Genomic DNA, 25776 nt, shown 5'->3' with positions numbered 1-25776 from the left:
GATGACATTTCTAGTCGCTGTAGCGGCTAATATGGTCGCAGAGCACCGAGAATGCACTCTGTGACCCTTTCAGTCACCATCACGACCAGAATCTCTACACAGGTCATCATACAAATTAAAAACAGTTGGAAAACTATTTAATCATGTCTCAGATTGTAAGTTAAACTATAATAAAAAGACATTTATTAGAAAACTTGTATTTTATTTTTAACCATTCTTTATTTGTGTTATCGCAATATTTTATTACAATCAATGTATGTGAACGGATCTCATGATCCATTCATATGCATAACCGGATCCTAATTTTGAGTGAATCTCGTTCACGGATGCTGACCCGTTCGCTAGCTTACTAGTTCACTGATTCATGGAATCATGGATTCTGATTTGAGAATCATAGAACGAGGAGCTCAAAAAAACAGGAAAACGTGAATTGGAAAGAGAAAGAGGTTTCACTAATTTCCCAGTGACCTTTTTTGGTTGTTGGCTGTCGTTGATTTGTAGTATAAATTCTTCTCTTTGACAAAAGTGTAATTTCATGACAGAATTTATACAAAACTTTTAGAAAAATAATGAAATATCTTTATTCTTTATGTGTTTTTTTTTTAAGTTTTGTACTGATTTAAATTTATTGTATTCATATAAATTTTTTGGTGAAACCATATTTTATATGATAAAATAACAACTATGCGTATGGTTTTTCCCACATTTATTTTATTTGACCAGTGACCGGGTTTCGTTGTTATTGACATCATCAGACTGGTCTGACCAGTCTGATGATGTCAATAACATCATCAGACTGGTCAGTATTTTTAAAATATGGATGTTTTTTCAATTATAGTTTGACCAGTATGATGTGGGTAACCCATTCACTGATCAAATAAACTAATGTGGAAAAAACTGTATAGTTATTATATTATATATATCATTCGATGGAATTGGTTTTTGGAACCACTCTTCAGACCACTTACATGATATACAATCATACCTACCTCCACTTTGTGTAGCTAGCGGATCCTCCACGCTGTTGACCCCTACGTAATTTGAACATGCAACCTTCTGATTAGGTATAAAAGAAAAGAAAAACTCTATGTTTTGGGGATCCAATTTGAAGATCTTATACCAACCTTTAAATTGACCTAGATAAGGTGGAAATGTAAATAAATGAACGCAAGAAAACATACACAGAAAATTTATTAAATACAATTAATTCATCCCTAATTAAATTTGTACAAACTGAAATTAGTATTGAGCTATACATGAATATAATTATTATCCAATGGATCATATCGTACCAATGATCATACAATACCACAAAATTTTATCTCTTGGATTAAGTTATTCCTAATCTAAAAATAAATATAATTTACAATTCATTATGTAACCTTATTAATTACAACTATTATTACAGTTTTTTCATAGATTAAAAAGTTTAATTAAAGGAACATTACAAATGTGTTTTACTTATAATGTAAGACAAGTTCAATTTGTCATCTTTGTATATTATTTCAATCATTCATAGAATGACATGTTCTTATATACCGACAATAGCAGGAAAATCTACTAATTTAAAGTACGAGCCTTGCTAAAATATATTTGTATATGTAAGTAAATCGAAATAAACATTTTTCTAGCTATAATTTAAATAAATCCATAGATTTTACTTTCAATGTAAATGAAGTGACATAAAAAAGTATCTTCACACATATTTCTATTACTTTAAACTTAATTTTGTACTTTAAAATGATGTACATATTTATAAAATTAGATCCTTTCATACAAAAAATAATGAAATTTTCCATTGTAAAGTTATTGACATTTACAGTATGAAGATCGTCAAAAATAAAAATGAGCTTTTAATAGTAGCAGGTGCCTACTTTAATGAAATTTTTCACTGTTTTGTATTATTTTTTGCAATATTTGTTTTAAGTTATTTTACAAATTTACCAAGATTTTACCGTGATTACAGAGTGTACCTATAATAAATATTTTTAAAGACGCTCTTTAAGAATTCAAGCTTATTATTAAATCACAAAATGAACAAAACACTCAAAAAAATTATATTAATTACAAAATTTATCATCTATTATTTTCAACCAGTTTCTTGAAGTGGTGTATATGGACCGCCACGGGTCGATTTCGACGTGTAGGGGGTCAGCGAGAAATGAAAACGGGGTGTACAAGATGTAAACAGGGGCCCAAGCGAGCAGATCCCATGTAGGCATATATGTAATATTTCATACTTACCCACATAAGAAGTTAGGTGCATAAAAAATCAATATAAGTTATACATACATATGTACATCACGTAGATATGTCTTTTAGAAAAAAAAACTATCAATAATAATCCATTCTTATTGATGACCTCTTACTAACCCTTTTTTACAACCATTCAAAACTCATATTATTTAAAATTTTCTGCTTCACTTAATTATATATTATTATTTAAAAGATGAGAAATTAATACCAAAGCCATGAAAATAGCAAATTGCAATGCAGATTTTTAAAGATTTTATCTATGGTTAAGTCCGTTTTATAAGTCAGCTGCCGAGCAAATTAGAGATGGACCTACCCCAAATACGGAAAGATAATCGACATTCAAAATGTCGATTAGTGCGTTTTCAATAATCGAGTCATTGTAAGATAACAGTAAAATATATATTTTTAAATAAATACTATTACAGAGTTTAAACACGGCTTTGCAATGGTGGAAACCAAACTATGTTTATACGATGTACGAATGTTTGCAAAAGTTTTTACTTATATCCTTAACATAGATGAAAAAGTTTTTGAAATGGGAGTTGAAGACTTTGGGCCAAAAACAATAAAAATGGCAGAAATGTTTTAATTTTTAATTGTAGATTTCTTCTTTATAATAACGCACAACTGCAAAAAGACAAAATAAACCGATGGTTACGAAAATACAAAATGGTGCAATACGATGTTTACAAAATACGATTATTTCCCTGGAATCGGATACAAAAAATATGCTTACTTTGATTTGTTAACATTGCATAGATACTCCGGTTTTTTGTTATCTGCTGTAAAAAAAAACACAGATTTTGTGACACGTGTGGTTTTTGTCCCAAAGTCTTCAATTTGGAACTTAGAAGTTGGGTAGACAACTTGAACTTTACTTCTGGGCTTTTATTTCTAAACCTTTGGTATTTTGAAACCAGCTATCAATCCATATTGTCACCGTGTTAAAGTTAAAGAAAAATAAAGATATTTTAAAATATCGAATAGATGTAAAATTCAAGTTATCTACGATACCGCGTTAACTTCCCTCTGGAATTGACATCCAGCCCTCGTGATAATATTTTACACATATTTTTAAATATTTATTATCTACATTTTAGCACACAATACACTGCATTTTCGTCGACACTACGAAATAAATTTAATTTTACGGTTAAGAGTAGTTTACTCCGATTAAAATTTTAAGATACATAGGTACTGAAAAACCCGTTTTGTCACTTTATTTTCAATCATATTATAATTATCTAGTGTTCATTTGGGTTGGCGTTGACTAAAATAATCACATGAAATATGTACAAATTTCAAACTATTTAATCTTCATTCAGTCGTAGATGTTCTGAGTGTTCGATGTCGAATACGAGGCCAAACCACAGTTTGTAAAATATTCATTAGAATCTTTCGTCACCTGTACAATACGAGATATATATGAAAATAAGTAATATATACATGTGCATATATTTTACTTTAGATTACATACAGAGAAAGTAGTTTTATGCTGACCGAGCTAACGCTTGAATTGATCGTTTTAGGGCAATGAAAAAAATATAGATGTCTGTAATAAGTATAAGGTCTTTTTCACGTATTTTTTGTAAAAATCTAATGCAAGAAAATACAAAAGTGCTGTATTATTATTAACATTTTTGTACAATTTTAAATACATTTTATAAAAGAGTCTAGATATTTCAATTACCTAAAAAAAGGACATTTTCGCGCACTATGAAATCCGTAGCGTAGCAGCACGGCTGTCTAAATTTAAAACACAGTAAGGAACATTTTTTTGTAGTACGTTTTTTTTGCATTTTCGGACTAAGTAGAGTCTACTTAGTCTATAAATGCAAAAAAAACGTACTACAAAAAATGTCCCTTACTGTGTTTTAAATTTGGACAGCCGAGCAGTTGTTGCGTTTTATTCATAACCAGTACATGCACACCCGTTTGAGTGTTCGGAGCTAAGGAAATAAGTTTAGGACATAGGTCCTCATTTTTTATACTATCCAACGACAAGCCGCTTTGTATTTCTTTATTTTCAAACATAAAATTTTATAATTTTTGTATTGTATATTTCAATGTTAGTAACATCATTAGCATCGCACTAATACGCTTTAAATATTCAATAAATTTAAAACGTATCCCTGTTTTATGAAAAGACCACTCTCTCGCATTCACAAGGATTTTAACAAAGCATCGAATCATTTGAACTCATTTTCGATCCTACCGACTAAATAAAGGTTATTTTTTAAAGCATAGAAAATATAAATAAATTATTAACCGATAGTTTCAAACTATCCACATTTAGTAGTGTTTTTGCACTATGCGAAGTTTTTAAAACTTAGTCACCAGTTATAACTGAGCATGGAAGAAATTTGAATGTTCACTGATTAGATTCTCTGCTATTTTCACTACTGCCTCCTCCTATCGCTTGTTCTCCTGGTATGACTCCCGCAGGCGACCCTGCTCCTACTTCAGCACCAGCGACAAGTCCTTCCTTAATCCTTTTCTTTTGTTTCATCCTTCGATTCTGGAACCATATCTTCACCTGCGTTTCATTGAGCTGCAGAGCCGAGGCTATTTCGATACGTCTCGCTCTGGTCAAATACTTGTTGAAATGGAACTCTTTCTCCAGTTCGGTCAGTTGCTTGTTGGTAAAGTTGGTTCTTCCCGTGTTGTTGATGTTGAGCAGGGAGTTTGCTAGGAGTGCACTCGGCTGCAGGCTGATGCAGGGAGCTCTCTCCATCCCGGTGCCGCTGGCGTACTCCAGGGGAGGAGGCTGGATCTTTGGAGCTGGAACGAAAAAATACAAATTAGCCGAAGAAATATCATCATTTCCACGCATATAATATCCCGCGATGGAAATTGCGTGAAAAACTACTAATAATTTGAGACCACACAAACGTCACAAACCAATCAAAAGAAACATCACAGGTAAAACATAAATAAGATAAAGTCATTATGTACATTTTATATTTATCATCCACATGAGTTATATTAAATATTTGAAGAGTTTACTGCTAGGTGAATTGTATGCATGGATCTGTTAGTATCTAACGCCAAGAGCTGAATTGCACATCCAATCAGATCGATCTTACTTAACAAGTTACGTTGAAGTTCCCCGACTTCTTCAGTTAGTTAATCTTGCGTCTTTTATTGTATTTGTACATAATTATTTATCTGTCACTAGAGGGAGTCAGGTGGTCTTCTGTCGCGTCTAATTGGCGATTTATCTTGTTTCGCGAGCACCCAGCCACATTTAACTTACGACTTGCGACATCCTTGGAGGAGATATTTCTCAAAGTAATAAAGAAATAGGTATAATCATCATTCGAATTAATAGGAACTGGAAATATAAGATAAAGTGTCAACAGATGGCTCGCAAGAGGGAGCCATACATCTCGCGACCCATCTATCCACACAATACCAAAATATACCGCAGTAGGAAACACAACCCTTGCCAATATAAAACTTATTTCAGGACCCATTGAAAATATGTCGATAAATGACCACAATTTATTGAATTGGCATTATTTATTAATTTTGTATAATTCCACATTTTATTGACATAATACTCATCAAAACATGATTCATGATTCGGCTGATTTATTGTTATTATTTTTAATTAATTATAAATAAGTTCATAAAATTATTTTCAGGATTTCAGCCATTATATATAGTAGATGTATTTGTAATGAAATATATACCTACAGCAAATAAGTTAGTCTTGAAAGCAAATATGCAGCATCTATTCACAATTTCCCTATTCATATACTTGTTTATATAAAATGCAGCGTATGCTTTATGATTCGTGACAAACAAAGTCAACATTTTTTGTGGGAGGTAGTATTTAATATTGCATCCGTTTCAGGTTACCGCTTTTGGATATTGTTGCATCAACACAAAATCAACAGCCCATCAACAGTATCGAGCGACAATCGTAAAGGGTTGCTCTTGTGCAACGTTCGATGTTTACCATTCGCCCTAAGCAAATTTACAGAAAACCCTTAAAATATTTGCTTTCCCCGCCAATTCCGTGCGCCTTTTGCGTAAAGAGGATTTGGCGCCTGTACAAACTGTCCAACATTCGAGGTACACCTTTCATAATGCTCGTAATAACACAATGAAGCGGTCACTTTGATAGCCGACGACGAGGATGACCGAGCGTGCCGACAGAAAGACATTCCACGGATTGTGTAGATCTGTAGTGCTCGAGAAATGTTGCGAGGGAATGGAGTTCAATCTATAAAGAGTTCCCGCGGAAAACAATGTGACTAAACGGATTCTTGGGCGGTGGGGAATGGAGAATGACAGGATATTTATGTCACTACCCGTCGATACGAGTTCTTTGCGTCAAATAGAAGAACAAAAAACTGAGTAAACCAAGAAATTAAAATTATTTTCGATTAATTGTTTCGACAGTCACATTGTGGTAATATTTATTCATTTTTAATTTAAATTTCACTTGGCAAATACCACTATTTCTTAAAATCTATTGTGACACGTATTTCGATTCATTTCGCATCATTTTCAAACACCGTCTGTAAAGCTAAGACTAAATTAGAGTTACCTTTGTTTACGTGCATATTACGATAATACGAAAATTCTTACACTGCATAATTTCGAATGGAAATTCAACATAAATTTCCATAATTAACAATATGACAATAACTAAAGTCTCTCCTCTATCGTTCATGTAAAAAAAATGAAGAAGAAACGGCTTTTAACCCCACTCATCTTTCAATGTCCCAAGGACACAATTTCAAAATTTAGACTAAGATTTACACACAATTTATGAAAAGGAATTTATAGAGATACGTGTCATAATAATTTTTAAGAAAAAGTGGTATTGACGAAGTGAAATTTAAATTAAAGATGAATTAATTCATCATTTGGGGGCATTCAACTAGGGGGGTTAAAATAATTAATTCTTGGAAAATATTTTAGGTATTTCCAAGTTTCCTTAAAGTACTTCACCGAGCACACACACATACATATATCAATAAATATTACGGATACATTTGAACTGGATTAATTCCATCATGGTTGAAAAATGTATGTGGAAAACTTATTGAAAGTTATTTGAATAAAATGTCGCTGTACAAAGGCATTAATATTTGATTACAATCTATTTGTGGTTTACAAAATCACAGCTTTCCAAAAATACGTCACGATTTATTATAAAGTTGCAGTCGTATGAAATAAAGACATGGGCAACCGAATTAAATAACGACTTTAAAATTAGTTGTTACTAGCGTAAATAATATTATTTTAAGAAAAAGAAAATAACGTGCAAACGGTGATATTAGGGTATTTACGAAAATGAGTAAAGATATTGGCAAATCATTCACTGTCCACTATTTTGTATCAACAATTGTTTGTAATAGGATTTAGTGGAACGCTCCTAATACGTTGGGGTCAGTTAGTTTAATATAGCAGGATGTTCACTGTCCAATGCTAATCCTTTTCACACACAGCTGTTCCTGTTCGTGCAGAGAACAAAAACAAAAGACAGACATGGCAATGTGAAATTGAACTAGTACTTCGAAAGGTATTAGTATGTTTTCACTATCCAGTAAATTAAAAGATAATTAAAAAAGGTATTTACACCTTTGTGAGTTATATTTTTATAAAAATCCACAATACTAATATTGATTTAAAATTATAATAGTGTCCTTATGCACAGATGCTGTTATAATTTCACATTCTAATGATAAGTCCACACAAACAAACATATCAGGTTGATCCCCACCCTTGTACTCTACCATCGTCCAGTGAAAATTACAATTCTCTAGTATATTATCGGCAATTTAAAGAATCCAAAGCGAACGCAGCGGTTTCCGGAAAGCATAACGAGAATTCAATAGTCATTTTTATGCGTACATCCTAGAACAATATTTCATCCATTGTTTCTGGTGTATTTGCGTATCTATTACTCGATTCGAGATTTTCATTACTTTGCTTATGATTTTTTTTTATTTTTTAAAGTTTATGCGAACTGTCAAAATGTAAGATAAGATACGTCTTAAAAAGTTATTGTTTATCAAGTGTCAAAATACTTGAAAGCACCTATTGCCTCCCCAATCTCACCCTCAATCGTCCAGTCAAAGTCAACTGACCATTCAACCCCTTCTCAATATGAAACAAATCGCCCCAAATCTAATTAAGTACTTAGGTACCTACACAGCCCTGTGCGTATAGCTTAAACTACAGAGAAATGGATATCATGTATTTTCCATACTACATATCGACTGCCGCCAGTCACAAGGGTGAGAGTCACAAATTTCAACTTTTCAGGAGACGCATTTTTTTATTATTTACAAAAATACTTCAATTTCATACTATTTCTGTGAGCCTGAGCTGCTCATTATTAGAAATAGGTATCAAATTATAGTAGAGTGAGTACAAATCCAGAAACTTTGACTCGAGAGCCCGCGACACTAACCACGGGACCACAACCCGATACTGTAAAACGTTAAGTTGTTGCGACTACTAAAATTCCATCTTAAATCGTTATAAAATATTTCTTAACTAATTTATAGAGACTTAAGATGGAATAAAGTATTGGAAATACGTTAATATAGATCATCAGTGGTATCTTGATCGTAAAGACATGAAAGAAAGGTGGTCAGCCCTCCTAGCGGGTCAGCCCTCATAGATACCAGTCCAGGGTAATACTGAATGAATATAAGAGTGAAAAAATCACTTACATTTATTTTAACCCCCCTGGGAATCGAATCTGGGACCTCCAGTACAGACCATTAAACTATAGAGGCTGCCTTCATTTTACAGAAAAGATTTTTTCAAAGGCATATCACTAAAGTAACGTCAGAAAACCTTTTTTAGATACAATAAATTTACATAATATTTAAGATGATAATAAAAAAAAGACTGGTTAGGTACCTTTCAATTATTGAGTTAAATATTTTTACACAAATCATAAGGTAGGTACATACTTAATAATAAGTACCTACGCAAGTCGAAAGTCAACTGGCTGAAATGTTAATGTCTTGTTTAGTCTGTCGGTTGCGGTCGCGCGGGACATTTGAAAAGGAGCGCGGCGTGACCCTAGAACAAGGCACGGCGCGGGAATCCGCCATATTGCTTTACCTACTGCCATAGCTGTCACTTTTCACGTATCATTCTAAAATAATAATAAAAAAATCCACTATCGACTAGTGATATTAAAATAAAATGGACAAGTTTGCACCGTCGCCTTTTAAAGCGATATACTTTACGATATAAAAGATAATTTTAACTGGACGAGAGTACGATTAGTAGAGAGTAGGAAAGAGGTAGGGATTGACCTAATTTATTTTATTTGCGTAGATTTTATTTTATTTGCGAGAACGAAAGGCTTCTTAGAACCACCGAAATGAAGACTCTACGACCCATTGCAGGCCTAACACTTCGCGACAGGGTAAGAAAATCTGAAATAAGACAAATCTGCGATGTCGAAGATGTTGTGCGATGAAGAAGAGAAAAAAGACGCTTCTGGAGAAATCATGTGGGAAGAGTAAATTCGGATCGAGCGGTGAGGATAGCAATAGACAGCAGCATAAAAGGTAATAGACCCCAGCAAGATCACCTAAACGATGGAGAGACAGCTCTAATGTCCAAAGGCAAACAGCCGCAAGTTAAAAACAAAGGTTTGAAAACAATGCTTTTTGCCAAAACATGTATCAAATACAATTTTGCGGCTATTTGGATAACGAATATCTCGGTAAAGGAAAGAGATAAACAAAATATGTGAGTGTATTTGATAGAGACCAGTAATAAGAATGCTTTGAGCCGTGTTAAGCCAAACAGCCGCAACTTGAGTTACGGTTAGTTGCCTTTACACATTAGAGCTGGCCTTCTACCTCCCAGAGGGGGACCGGAGAATAAAAGGACATAGTCCTAAATAAAGAAGAAGAAGAAGAGAAGCGTAGAATTATTGTTACAAGGTCAAATTTGAAAGGCAATAGTGAATACGCGCATTAATGTATTTTATTGATTTTTTAAAGCATGATAGATTTTCAATCACTCCTTTTCCGTAAGTAATCCCTCCGACTTGTACTGGTAATGTACTCTATACTTCCATATCTCTCCATCGTCACGCCATCCACGCTCTGGTGAACTTGGGACTAGCCGCTGCTACTATACTATGGCTACTACCATATCCACCTAATCCCTGCACTGCTAGCCGCACTCTAATCATTGTTACTCGATATTTTTGTATTTTTACATATCATATTAGATTATTTCCACGCTATAAACATATAACTGTACTATATTATTTTTTGACATCTCATCAAAGATGAATATGGAAGTCTGGGCATTTACGGGGCTGACGACCGTCATAGGCTGGTTTAAGTGATCACTTTACACACGTGTAACATTCACCAATTCTACCCATCATTGACAACCAAACAACCAGCCTATGACGGTCTTCAGCCCCGTAAACGCCCAGACTTCCATATTCTTCTTCATCTTTGATGAGATGTCAAAAAATAATATGAAAATAACTCCTGTAATTGGAGATAATCCAGATTTTGTGAACAAGTATTTGGACACACTCAAAATGTTGTATATTACTGTACAGTCATTATCTTTTACTCTTTTTTCTCAAGTCTCTGGTAATGGTTTGCTTTTCTTTATAGAAATCTAAATAGAGCTTTACTAAATTCTCGTTAATACGGCTATATATTTTTAACGGTCAAACAAGTTTGGGAGGACAACACTTTATAAAGTACCTTAATCTGTAGTTTTACCCCGTAAAAAACTGTCATGAGGAGGATTTTCTTATTCTCCTAGGATTTTTTGCCCGTAATCAAATACTAGTCAAATCTACTCGGTGTTTACTCGATTGTAATTATAACACGATAGGAATCAGTTCTGTGCTATAAATAAGTGTTATAAAGTTATATCTGACAGTTTTTAAGATGGAAACCCCGAACCCCGAACGATGTGATCCAACGACATAGTCGCTGTAGGGGTAGGAACTGGCTACAAGCAGCAACCGACCAAAGGAAATGGAAGGGTACGGAAGAGGGTTATATCCAGCAGTGGAGAGCAGAACGCTAGAGAAGAAGAATGAGGATTATAGAGCTGTGATCTCTCTTCATGTAAGACGATCTTACACCATTCTGTGGCACTCTTGTGTGCATCACCCTATCTTGGGGCTCTCCTCCTCTCCTTTCCCCCTCTGTACCGGTCACCGCAACTCTTTCTGTCCTGTCAGAGCAAGTCAGTGAGTGAATTAAGACTTTATTGTTCCTGCTGGTAGAATTAGTTGGATAGTTGAGTCGCTGACGTGACACGAACACAAATGGTGACTCGTGCATTTCACGGCCATGCAGACTACTCGACTCGACTGTTCTATGTTCTGGGTACAATGGGTACCAAGCATTCGCATTTATATCAGACTTCGGCTCTTCAAACTGTGAAGTAAAATACAGCGATTTTTTAAAAAATAAACGAGAAAATCTTCACATTATAACAGTGTTTCAAAGAAACATATTAGTATGTACATGTTTAAATAAACAATTATAAGTAGGTATCTGTTCTTATGACCGCCTCAGTCTTCATTTGCCCCCTATATGCACCGACTGGTGCATAGGGCACCGAATTAAATTGACTTATTCATTGCTCGATTATGTACATAGCGGTTTAATTTATTAATTTAACTTTATCCCTTAAGGGATAAAACTTAAACTAAATCGTTTCACGAAATGTTTTTCATGGGATGTAGATGACGTGAAGGAGCTCAGAGTTAAGGACATTAATGTTTTATGGGAAAGAAAATCGAGGAGGAATAGTAGGTATTGTGTAAAAGGAAAATGTGAATGCAACCTATACTGTCAGCATGTGTAAATTTAACAAACATTTATATGGTCTAATATCATTTTTGTGACTCAATAAAAGAGCATTATTTATAGCTTTTGTAAAAAGTAATCAGCCGTTCTTGCTTATTAGCATTTGTTATATTCCTTTTCATTTGAACCACTGGTGTAGGATTTTTTTTTGGTGACTAATTTTCTTTCATTTCGGCTTTTCCATTACCAGCAGATATAATGCACCGAATCCACCGAAATCGCGAAGGCTCCCCCCCCTCCCCCCCGCCCCCGCCGCCCCCGGCCGATCAGTCATCCCCTGTCAGGACCCATAATGCGCTACTCTGAGCTATGAAATGATTAACATCTCCCACACTCGCACACCGCGCCGGCTGCAGCGCCAACGGAATTACGACCAAAGCCGGTTTACTTCGGTAGATTTGCTAGAATTCGGTTAGTGCTATCTCGACTCGAGCGTAATGTAACACAATGTCTTTTTAATACAGGGTTTTCACTTCAAATTGGACATTTTAAAAACCAAACAGGACGATTTGATAGTCAAATAGAACGTTTTACAAACCAAATTGGACGTTTAGCATATCAATTTGAACGTTAGCATATCAAATTGGACGTTTATTAAGTCAACTTGTATGTTTAACAAGTCAAATTGAACGTTTAACAAAATAAATTGGATGTTGGGCAGGTCAAATTAGACATTTATTTAGTTAAATTGAATGTTTTACTAACAAATTGGACGTTTAGCAAGCCAAATTGGACGTTTATTAAGTTAATTGAACGTTTTACAAACAAATTGAATGTTAAGAAAATCAAATTGGACATTAATAAAAACAATTTGACCGCCATACACATAAAATTGGACGTTTTTCAATTCAAATTGTACTTTTTACAAACCAAATTGGATGAGGTGCAAGTCAAATTAACGTTTTTCAAACAAATAGGACGTTTAAGAAGTCAATTAAACGTTTCAAAAAACAGATTGGATGCCTTACACATAAAATTGGACGTTTTGCAATTCAGATTGTACGTTTTACAAACCAAATTGAACGTTTAGCAAGTCAAATTGAATTTTTACAAACAAATTGGACGTTTTACTAGTCAAGTGGGACGTTTGACAAACAAATTGGACGTCTAACACATAAAATTAGACATTTTGCAAGTCAAATTAAACGTTTTACATTCCAAATTGGACTGAATCAAATTTAACGTTTTACGAACCAAATACAACGCCTACCACATAAAAGTGAACATTTTTCTAGCCGAATTTCACGTTTTACAAACCAAATTGGACGCCTCGCAACTTTTATTTTTAATAGAACTTATCTATGTATGTTTTTTAAATCTTAAGTTTTGGTGTACCTACCGCGAATTTTCCTTATGATCAAAAGTCCTCCCTGACTTCAAAAACGTTCAGAACCACTGATACTTACTGTCAGCTACTTACTATCTTCAATACTGTGTATTCTTTCTACCTACAATTCGAACCTCTAACTCCGCTAGCAAATAATTCAATGTAAACCGGCATTAAGGGAAAATCAGCCTTCTCTAATAACTGTTATCTCTACCCCTCCCATTCCCCCCCTTTACACCCACTCACTGGATTTTTGCGCAGAAAAATATATGCTAAATTTGTCAATTATAACAGACGTAAATTTTTCCGGGTGATAAATTTTTCCCCTCCATGTCATAAGTCAACTTTTAAAATCACGAAGGTGTTTCTGTATATGTATTTTTATTTTTTTTTACGGAATGAGACGGAAACAATAAAATATCTTTAAAAAAATTAAGCTTAACGGAGTGAGGTAACGTGATGACGATGACAATTTTGCAGGATTTAAAAAAAATGAAAATAGAGTTCAAAAGATATTTTTATAAAGTAGTTATATTTCGAAAGCTATAAGTCTTTTCGAAATAAAAACGATACTTTTTTGTAGATAATTTATTGACAATAATTTATGCCCAAAACAGTTTTATTTTAGCTCTAACCGTTTTTTTGGAAAATTTAAAAATAAAAATACGGACTGAAAGATTTAGGGTGGGAAAATTTTGTTTAAACAAAAGTTTTTATGCCATAATTTTGTACGAAAAATAATAAATATAATTTAGAATCAAAATGTTTCAATACCATTTTAAATTTTGGCTAACCAAAATAGCATTTCAATTTCAGCATTTATACTTGTAGTATTCATATTTCATACTTTGACCGGGTAGCGTAAATGGTCGCTGGATGGCAGCACTTACGTTGGCAAGGCGCACATAAAAGCGCGTACATTCCGTATATATACTTGCGACACGGCGCCGTCTGGTGTGGACGGACTGAGGCGAGGCAGCGGATGCGGTTTGCAGATGCAGTCTCGCCGGCCTGTCTTCTACTATTGAAAACCAAATATTTTTGGAAAGGACTCACTGAGCAATCGGTGCATGTCCTTCAATATTTGTCATCTGGTCGCGTGGAGCGCCGCGACGTTTTCAGTGCGCACGCGTGCCGAATATGAGGAAAATACTCGTGTGAAGAGGGAAATGCGAACGGATAGTCGTAGACAAACGAATCTTGGTAATCCGTTCGTTAGTTCATATTTACGTTGATATTATTTGGTTGAATAACCGGATTTTATAACGATGTGACCCGTTCACAGCTTTCACTGATAATATCATTGTAACTTTTATTGGTATGATCTGTGATGTGTGATTGAATATTGAATTTCGGAAAGGTTCAAAATAAACAAAAGGTGGCCATGATTAATAAGGTTTCATGTTAGTAAAATTAGAAAATTTCCCAGCGACTTTGAGCATTTTTTTAAAATTACCTAACGTCCAAGTGACTCTGAAATCTGGCTAGGGCTTATGCAACACCGCTTATCATGTCTCTACTCAGGCTTCAACTTTATAAGTTTCATAGCCTATGCCTACTCGTGAGTGGATTTACTCAGTCGCTTCATCGATTAGCTCAATTTATACGGTTTAAGTGAGCGGATCTTGTAAGTGATATCGATCCACTGATGCAGATCTTCTGAATGAACGGACCACCACCCACCACCTCTAGTTTGGATAGGAAAAACAATCGCTATTAAAAAAATGGAGATTTTCTTTTAAATTATTTTAATAATAGGGAGAAAGGGTTTATTGCGCATCAAAAGCAGCCAAGTGCACAAATTATAGACGGTACAAAGTAAAAATGGCTTTTGTTTTTTCGTTTGCGAGTGGTTCATACGTTATTATCGAATAAAGTATACGTTACATAGTATTCGGTGATCACGCTCAATCGATGTTTTTAAATAATAAATAAGTATTTGGTACATTTCAGTATTCGGACTGGATAGTTTTTTTTTTTAAATATCAATTTTTTTCACGTTTATCACCCATTGGCAATAGCAAGAAATGTGATTGGCCGATTTCTTTTAAGGAGCTTTTATTTCATGAGGTTTTTGGATTCTATCACTTAGTGCGGGCAATTCAGGTAATCAGTGCACAAATTTATTGCGAATTTCTAGTTATATATCCGTATTTAACATAAAAACTTAACCTCGAAAGAAATATAAACAAATAACTGTTTTTAGTTCTTTCTCCAAAAGTTTAAATATTGGCATCAGGTCATATTCGCTGAAAATCATGTCGATGACAGCTACAACAAAATAAATAGCAAAAAAAATGAAAAAAGGGTATAAAGTGGTATTTACCATGTAAAATTTCAATTAAAAATGGATAGATTTTACTACCAAGTGACTGCCGAATCAATTTATAAAATTAAAAAAGGTTCATAGGAAATCAAGTGACCTTATGTTTTTCATATTTTTTGCTAGGCATTTGTGAGGCAATGACCGAATCAACAAACGATTCGTTCCTGATATCGGATCAACCGTCAACTGATAAACGATTCAGTACATCTGAGCGGCTCAGCATTGTAAACGAGATTTACTAAAAATTGCGACCCGATCACTCAATCAGCGTGTCTGAACGGATCATTAAGATCCGCTCTTTTACGCACGACCACGTATATTGCTCAAACTAAACCAATTTCAGCCAAACATTTGATAGGTCAAAGAACCTTAAGCCCTGACAAAATGGTCTTATCGTATATTGGTGTGTTTGCATTCCTATAAAATTCTTTTGTTTCCTTGCAAAATGATTATTAGCCGACGTTTTAAGAATATTTAATTTAATTAAACAAATTTATTGATTTAGGTCAAAATATTGTGAAATCATATGAAATATATATTATGAATTGAAGAAATTATTTACTGTAATTAACCTTGTGATAGATATGGCGTAAAAATATGCTATACAAAATAGTGTAATGCCTGAATATTATCAGGTGTTGATGTTTTTTTAAGGGGTAGGTACTAGCAAACATTTGTAACTTTCAGTAAGTGGCCAGACGTGTCTCCGCGTCCATATTTTTTTAGAATGTATAATGGAATTAGATTTTTTTAGAATACATGTTGAATACATATTTTTTGAAACTCCTTACCTTTCAATAACTCGAGAAGTGTCATTGCTTCCACAAGGGTCACAACCCTCAGTAATGCGGACTTAGACGGAGAAAAATAACCTTACAATAACACTTTCCTTTTCAAAACTTCAAAGAAAAACTTATTTTTCAAATACAAAAATGGCATTTTAAGAAAAATAAACAATTTTGTAAAATTTTACCTGGGTTTAAGGAAAATTAAATTGAGATTTATCGTAATTTGCGCCCTAAGAGAGAAGACGATCGCTGTAACGAATAAGTTGATTTGAATTGTTCTAAACTAGATTTAGGTACTCGACTAATTTATCAAGTCACGAAATTATCAACCATTAATTATTAAATTAGGTATCACAAATATAAATAAGTATATATTCTTGTTAAAATCCGATGACTGGAATGCGATACAGGCGTAATTTAAATATTCCAGAAATACAAAAGTGAGTTGAAGTCCGGAAGCAGAAAGTAACATGCAACATGCACCAATTTACACAACTGTTCTATTATTTAATCCCCGCGTTAATCTATGAACTTGTCATCTTTTAATTGCGAATATTTAGCGTGCGCAGTGGCGTAAAACAATTGCACTAACGAAACGTCACATTTTTATTTTATCGCGATTCGTTCGAGTAATTTGTTTTTTACTGCTTCCATGCGGTATTCCCGACTGTTATAATTGAAACAATCGAATAAACGACTTGTTCGTTCTATGTATGAACTATAATCGATATAGTTTTGTAGACCTCAACTATTATAGTTTTTTCATTAATTGATTCGGCAGTCACTTTGTGGTAAAACCTATCTATTTATAATTTATAAAAATACTTAGTAAATACCACTATTTCTTATAAATCTACTGTGACACGTGTTTATGCATAGAAATGCATATTACAAAATGCATATTCCGCGTCATTTTCAAACACCGTACGGTGTTTGAAAATGATGCGGAATGCATCGAAACACGTGTCATATTAGATTTTAAGAAATAGTGGTATTTACTAAGCAAAAATTTTAATTAAAATATTGTAGTCTTCATAGTAGGGTACGTAAGCTAAGATTTAAATTTTATAAAGTAACAATTTTATTATTTTATTATTTGATTTTACTCAAACACTGGATTTTATACCTGAGGGCCATATACATATGGTATACATAAAGATACATATATTGATGTCTCAACAGACACGAATAATCTTTTAGTGCAAAGGGAATGTGGAAGTCTGGGGACTTTTGTACGAAGGTAATATGGAAACTGGACATGCCGTCTGGACAGGCGCCGTGGCGTAGTTGGATAGACGCTCGACTTCGAACCAGCGTTCGATTCCCGGCAATCGCAAAATAAATTCAAGAAATATTTATTTTCAATTGGTCTGGGTGTTTGTGATGTATTTTTCACATTTATCTTCCCTATCCTTACTATTCTACCCGAAGATAAGCCTCTAAAAGTATAGGCTTTGTGAGTTATTTCTTTTTTAAAAAAAAGAGCTTACGATATGGTATTGGCTGGCTCAAGTGATTACTTTATACAATGTTTAACGTTTACATTATGGTTAGTCCAAAGATTTAATTTAAAAAAGATAATTTTTCATGTTTGTGTTTAATGGGGCATTTATGTGGTTTCTGTTAGGTGAATCTTTTAATTGATATGAGGGTTTAAAAGAAATAGATTTATTACACTCTATACACGAATCACGCACCAGTAAAACCAACTAGTAGCTCGTAAGTTCAATCCCAAAGCGAGTGCTGGATTCACAGTGTTATTTTGAGAATTCAATGGTCAATCAGTATAAGTCTATGAAAGACATAAATAATTTGACCGTTTCTAAACCCTTTGTTTAGAATCAGTCGAGAAGCATGTTAGTATTTGTTTCGCAAAAAGGCATATTTAATTTACTTATTTATCAAACTTAAATAATTACACGCTGCTTCTTGTAGGCAGAGAGAATAGAACGCCACACTATTCCGTCTTTTCTACAATTTTGCGTTATTCTTCTCTTTGGGCTCCCGCGGAAAGAGCGGCCTGATGAGTTGCGAGCCTCAGAGCGGCCATTGGTAGACATCTTTCCGCAGCCCTATTAAGTTTATCTGAAGATCAGTGAAGAAATAATTAAAATAATTAATAGTAAAACAAATAATAATTTCATCCCACCAAATCACTAGTAATAAAAATAATTGTTTAAAAGCAGGGCTGCTTCGAGTTGTAAGGGTGAATGTGTCGCTCTAACTAACCACTCTGAATACAACATACAGAATACATGCACAGATGTACATATGTATTGAATTATGTATTTTTAAAGAATTCAAACGATAAAGACTAGAGGTATAATTTCTAACGAATCATTTATGATATAATTTTTACACATTTGGCTACTGAATGAAAAAAAAGGGTGACAAGTCCATAAAAAATCATGCACTACACCAATTAACCACTGAATCCTCTTTTACAAACGTATTGTAATTTATAAAAATGCCAGATTCTACACGCTGTAAGTGCGAACCGCACTAATTAAAATGAATAATAATACAAACAGTAATTTGTGGCCAGATTTAAAATTTTAAAATGCAAAACAAACTGACAGCTCTTATTAGCACAGAGTTTCTTCGTCATGGTGTATAACTTTCCTGGAGCCACTAAAGCGCAGTAAGAGCACTAATCGGTATTTAGAAGAGGCACGCAAGCAGCTATACTGACGAGTATGTAGCGATGATATCGAAAATATTTTTTAGGTTTGGAATTCTACCAACGTTGTTAATGTAAAACCCATTTAAAAATAGAGTCGTCTTCAGCCTTTTTCTTGTGTCCAGTATTGAACCAAGGCCTCCCTCTTGGACTTCCACAGTTGTCTGTTGGACGCGACTCTCTTCCAGTGCAAGCCCGACACTTTTTTAATGTCATCGGACCATCTTATCTGGGGCCTACCCACGCTTCTGCATCCCGTTCTAGGCCTCCAATCCAGCATCTTTTTCATACATCTATCCTCAGACATACGTGCCACATGACCTGCCCAGTTCCTCTTTTGTTCCGCGATTCTTTGAGACGCATCTGTTACTTTGGTCTTTTCCCTTATCCCAACATTAGTATTTCGGTCCCTAAAGGATATGTTTAGTATCTTTCTCTCAGAATAGAAATTTTTTAATGAAAGAATAGAGGCCATGATAAAAATAATTTAAACATGGTCTATAAATGTCCGCCTCCGTAGTGTAATGGTCAGGACACTCGGCTACCGTTCTGTAGGTCCCGTGTTCGATTCCCAGGGGGGGTCAAATAAATATAAGTGATTTTTTCACTCTAATATTTATTCAATACTACCCTGGACTGGTACCTGAAGCGGAGGGCTGATCACCTTTCCTTCGTGTTAACGATCAAGATAAAACTGTTTTATAAAATGCAGTGCCCTATGCATCATTGGGTGCGGATACGGGTTTGAATTGAATTGAATAAATTTAGATATTTGTGTGCCAAGCTCTTTGCCCGCCTGAACCAATACCTATTTCATACCTTTACTGCGCTTTAGTTGCTGTGTTTTCATATCATTGCGAAGAAGATAAGGCAAAAAATTAGTGCTCTAGGATTGAAGCAAATTGCCAGTGAACTTTGGTTTTAAATTCATTGAAAGCATGATTTCTGCGATATTAACATGTATCGTGTGGGTAATCGGAAGTTAACTTCCAATGATACGAATTTTCACTTAGTTAACGGATCAGAAAAAATGGCATTTGACGCATGGGCAAACTAGTAAGCACCATAAAAGAAAGCAAACTATTCGACTATATCCAGAATACATACATATCTAACTAATATTTATTTGCCAAACAATAGTAAAATATTAAATGGATATATAATATATTTTCAATATTATGGGTGTCTCGATATCTCCCATTTATATATGAAAGTAGATGGAAGTCTGATATAAAATACTTTCTAAACTGATGGCGCCACAATAAACCATACCTACTTCCTTTTCTATTTGAATTAGTACCAACATGTGAAAGACATCCAACGCCGTTGCATGTTGCATATATCTTTTTCTAACCGTTATCCACATCCAATGGCGTTCAGGGCACTGTATCTTATTGACGCAGTGTTATCTTGATCGTTACTTACAATAAGGCAAGGCGATCACTCCTGCGCTTCAGAACCTAGTCCAGGGTAATATTGAATAAACATTACATTGTAAAATCACTATTTTTTATTTGAATTATTTTCTCCTCCATAGTGTAATGGTTCGAAGGTCCCGGGTTCGATTTCTAGGGGGGGGGGGTCAAATAAATGTAAATAATTTTTCACGAACATATTTATTAAATATTACCCTGGACTGGTACCTAAAGCGGGGAGCTAATGATGACCTTTCCTTCATGTGTTAACGATCGAGATAACACTGACATGATGCAGTGCCCTATGCACCATTAGGTGTGGATAAGGGTTTTAATAAAAAAATGTATTTTTTGATGAGGAATCGAAAACAATATTTGGTATTCCAAATTTCTTCTTATTGTCGATGGAAATTTCATTGCGCTTGAGAAAGTGGTTCCACTGTAGACAGCCAACATAGAGAGGCATAAGCAGAAGAAGAGAGTATTCTCTACGCAGTTTTATATTTCAGGCCGAAATGTGTTCATCTACTGGCAAAAAATAAAAGCATCCAAATAACATTTGTAGTAATAATGCTGTCTGAAGTATTTTCATTTCCACCCTCCCTCCAGATCTCTGTCCGTCCGGCAGATTGATCACCTATTCCGAGGAGAGAGCCTTTGTGGACTTTTTTGTTCCCGACTCACCCCTAAACCCGCCCCGTGTCCCCCCCTCCCTCCCCCCTCCTCTCGCCCCATCCCCCACCCGGCACTCGCATTCGCTCTCCTAAACGCGCACATTGATGAATTTTGGCTCTATAATTGTATTTTTTCAATGTCTCTTTCCGAATTTTTAGTATATGTAGTAAAACCGCGATATAACGGACTAATTAGTAGGGTCCGCCTCCGTAGTGTAATGGCCAGCACGCTTGGCTACCGTACTGGAGGTCCCGGGTTCGATTCCCAGGGAGGGTCAAATAAATATAAGTGATTTTTTTCACTCTAATATATATTCTATATTACCCTTGACTGGTATCTGAAGCAAAGGGCTGATCACCTTTCCTTCGTGTTAATGATCAAGATAACACTGCATTTACATGATGCAGTGCCCTATGCACCATCGGGGTGAAGATAAGGGTTGAATGAATTAGTAGGGCGATTAGTAGTGGGGGATAGGGTTTCCGTTAAAGCCGAAAGTCCGTTTTATAAAAATAGGATAAAAATTAATAAAAAAAATATATTTTTGGAAAATATGAACACAATATTTAAATATATGTAAATAAATAATAACCCCTGTAAACACCCAGATTTCCATATTCTTCTTCATCTATGTTGAGATTTCAAAAATGTAAAAATGGTCTACAATAATTGATCTTTGAACCCTCCAATTATTTATGAGAATTATTGGTAGATTTTATTCAATAAATTCATTTTTATATACGCCTAAATATATGGTTTTTGAAATGTATTTAATTCCGCATTTATATCACCATGTGACGATATCAATTCGAATTCACTTGGTATCATTTGAAAAAAATGTTTCTTAAAATCCTTTTTTTAAACTAGTTTTTTCGATAAAGTACAAATACTTATACGAGAATGTTTTTAACGGTATATATTTTATACAAAGGATGAACTATTGTATACGATATATTAAGAGGTAAAATTATAAATTATTTTGTATACATCCTGGTGCAAAACTCCGTGAAGGTTATTACGAAGAACATGAATTTTATATTAAAAACTGTCAGAAAGCGGGTGATGCTTTTGGAAATTATAAAAATGGCGGTAATATTGGATATATCGAGTGGCTGAATGTATGCGAGGATGGTCCTGGCTCACAGCAAACAGCCCTTATCCATTACCGGAATTGCCTTTTAACACGACGCCCATCCCTCCCCTCCTTGAGATATTCCCATAAAAATCAACTACCCTCCAACCCTCTCTTTGCACGAGATAGATAATATTTCCACGCGTTTTAAATTATTTATTATGGCACCAAAATACTTTTTTCACGCTGTATCTACCTTCTAAATTAATATTACCTCCGTTCAGTCATATTATGAGAAAAAGCTTTGTGAAATATACACACGCAGACGTATGTACACATTTTTATAAAGTTTTGTCTATAATATGTACCGTTAAAAATATTTAGGTATTTTTGTACTATAAAGTACAAAAAATATAAAGTTAAAACTAGTTTTCAAAAAAGTAAGTATTTTGTCAAATTATTTTTTTTTTAAAGGATTCCAATTGAATTTTAGTATATATAATCACATGGTTATATGAAAATAAATACACATTAAAATCAATTAATTTAGGCGTATATAACAATGAATTTATCGAATAATATATACCAATCATTCTCACAAATTTATTGGCTTATAATCTGCATATTTTTCAAATTTGATTATCTTTTAAAAACTATATTGTAAGTTTTACATGAATCAAAAACTAACTTACTAACTAATCACCGCTTTCCCGCAGGGGTAAGCAGAGAGAATAGAACGCCACACCAATCTGTCTTTGGACAAAATCATAAAACATCGCATCGAATTCGCCGTCATCATTTAGTGGTTTATTCGACGAACGCCATCGCCAGGGTGACGGTCGTGGACTCAATTTTGGTCTATGGTATTTTATTATTTTTAATGAGTCTGGGTGTTATGATATTGCACATCGTGTGAAAAATTAATTGAAAAAATGAAAAACTAAATGTATGGATGTGAAGGAGGCGAGGAGATTATGTCAGGACGGAAGAGTGTGACGTTCCATCCTCTCTGCCTACCCCTGCAGAGAAACGGCGTAATGGTAGTAATAGTAGTACAAGTAGTAACTTCTTCTAATCCTTAACCGCACCTAATGGTGCATAGGGCACTGTATCCGCAATACGATGCAATGTGTTATCTTGATTGTTACTCACATGAATACAAGGTGATCTGTGACGGTGAAGGTAACATCTGTGCTAATCACTAATACATATTTATTTTCACCCCCCCTTAGGAATCGAACCCGGGACTTCCAGCGCGGTGGCTAATCACTATAGCCATTACAAAAAGAAGGCAGAAATAGATATATAGAATTCAAATTGTAATCGTAATTGTAATTATTTATTTGTCTTGTTTGTAATAGAAATAAATTTAAACCTTACGATCTTCATCGTCATGCTCGAAGTGAGATATCCCACCTGCATTTTCGGGAATAGTTAGTTAAGGGTATGCAGGAAAATGTATTAATTAAATCAGACCCCTTTAATCTGTCCCCGCTACGAGTCCACCTCGCGGGTGAAGGGGTCGCTCAGGGGAGGGTGGCAACTGGCTACCCTGGGCAATAAAATGTAATAATAGTTTCTATTTTATATTTTACCATTTTATGGGGTCGATGTCACCCAACATACAGACTTATCGTGCAACGAAGCCCTAATGCGACGCCTCGACAGGGTTGACAAAAATATTTATTTTTGTTTTTAAAATATTAACCCTTAATTACGGGACATATAATTTACGTATAATTTACGACGGACATCCAATTTGTGTGGAGCGCTGAGGCCTCACATATAAATAATGTAGTGATAACTAGTATGTATCATAATTTTTTTTACTGATATTTTATGTTCATGCTTTATATAAAGTTCTCAAAAATATGTTGAGCTTACAATATTTCTTTTCTTATCGTCGTACATTTTACGATAGTGCAGTATTAATGTACATTGAAACAGGTCCCGGGTTAATCTTCATCACTACATTAGTGACGTCATTACTCGCCGTATCGTAGTTGGGTAGACGCTCGACTGCGAAAAAGGTGTCGCGAGGAATTGAATTCATTTTGCGATTGGGTCTCGCCAATCGCAAAATGAATTCCAGAAATACTTATTTTCAATTAGTTTGGGTATTAGTGTTGTATATATTTCATATCAACCTTCCCTATCGTTACTATCCTACCTGCAGATAAGCCTGTAAGAGGATTCGCAGGTCATTTTCTAAAAGTATAAACTAGAATTGCAAAACATATACCCTACCTATTGACATATTTCGTTTTGAAAGTAGGGAACCAAGTAGAGTAGAGACTTTTACACATTGGTTTTAACAGCATTGGTACCGTCTTTTCAAAACCATACAATGTAGCCAACATAGAAATTTCTGTTTATAACTGAGTTTTATAGAAAATAAATGTAATAATGAATGTCTCGAACGAATGTGGAATTACCTCATTTTGCATTAGAAACTCATAATGTAACGATGTAACACTGCAAAGAGTCATTTAGATAAAGCAGCCAGAGTTGATGTTGGAATTCTGTATTAATTCCTGGTAATTAATTCCCTGTCTCAATATATTGGAATAATAATCATATACACTGCATTGCGTCATTGCATATTTAATATTTTGTTTTTTTTATGATAATTTATTTAGTCGATAAAGAGTTTCATACATATATTTGACCCAAAGATGCCGATTTTTCAAAAATACAATTAGTTGAGTTAGTAAATAAATAACTCGGTAAAATAATTCTTGTGGCAACCCTGTTGCGTTACCGCAAGTCAAAAAGGGCTCTCAAATCATATTTACAGAAATCCCCTCTACAAAGGTAACACTGGTATTATGGCCACATCCGGTGCTGCTCACGCGACCCCTACCTCGGCGGGGACCTCAACAAGGGGCACTTTCTACAAAGTTTACTTTTAAACAGATAACTAATCACATTTGATAAACTAATGCTTCATTTCTTACTGCGCGCAATCTCCATGTTGCTTGATTCCCTTCTCCTTCAAATTGAAAGCGATGAATTTCACACGATACCTGAACGACAACGAGTCAAGGAAATCTGCGAGGATTTTACATTTTTCGAAAGGGTTGATTTCTACTCGAGACCCTTTGATAATATCTTGTGTATGTTCTAGACATTTTTATTATTAAACTAGTGGATAATTTTACTTCAAAATTTATTTTATCCTTTGACTTTTAATTTATTGATAACTTAATTACGAGAATGAAAATTTAATGTTTATATTACGAAACATGGCTTGGTGCTGAATTTTAATGTAACATGCATGTCTCCAATTTTGAGGAAAAATTAGTACGATCGATCTGAGTAAATTTAAACTTCTGGGTAGCATTGAACAAACTCAAAATATTTTGTCTCTAATAACTGGGCAGTATAGTATT

General features: G+C 34.4%; 1 protein-coding gene across 1 annotated transcript in view; it reads right to left on the bottom strand.

Moving 5' to 3' along the window:
* Nucleotides 1-4136: 4136 nt before the first annotated feature.
* Nucleotides 4137-25776, bottom strand: part of LOC148302584 (uncharacterized) — a 40573-nt gene continuing 18933 nt past the window's right edge. Inside the window, exon 2 of the mRNA XM_088271378.1 lies at nt 4137-5037. Within this exon, the coding sequence (XP_088127504.1) occupies nt 4628-5037 (410 nt within the window). The 3' untranslated portion in view covers nt 4137-4627. The remainder of the gene's footprint in view (nt 5038-25776) is intronic.

This window comes from Brachycentrus maculatus, unplaced genomic scaffold, assembly GCF_059751285.1.
Source record: "Brachycentrus maculatus isolate JH-2025_06_01 unplaced genomic scaffold, ASM5975128v1 h1tg000439l, whole genome shotgun sequence".
Classification (NCBI taxonomy): Eukaryota; Metazoa; Arthropoda; class Insecta; order Trichoptera; family Brachycentridae; genus Brachycentrus; species Brachycentrus maculatus.
The sequence above is the reverse complement of the archived record's forward strand: the minus strand, read 5'-3'. Positions and strand labels throughout refer to the sequence as shown.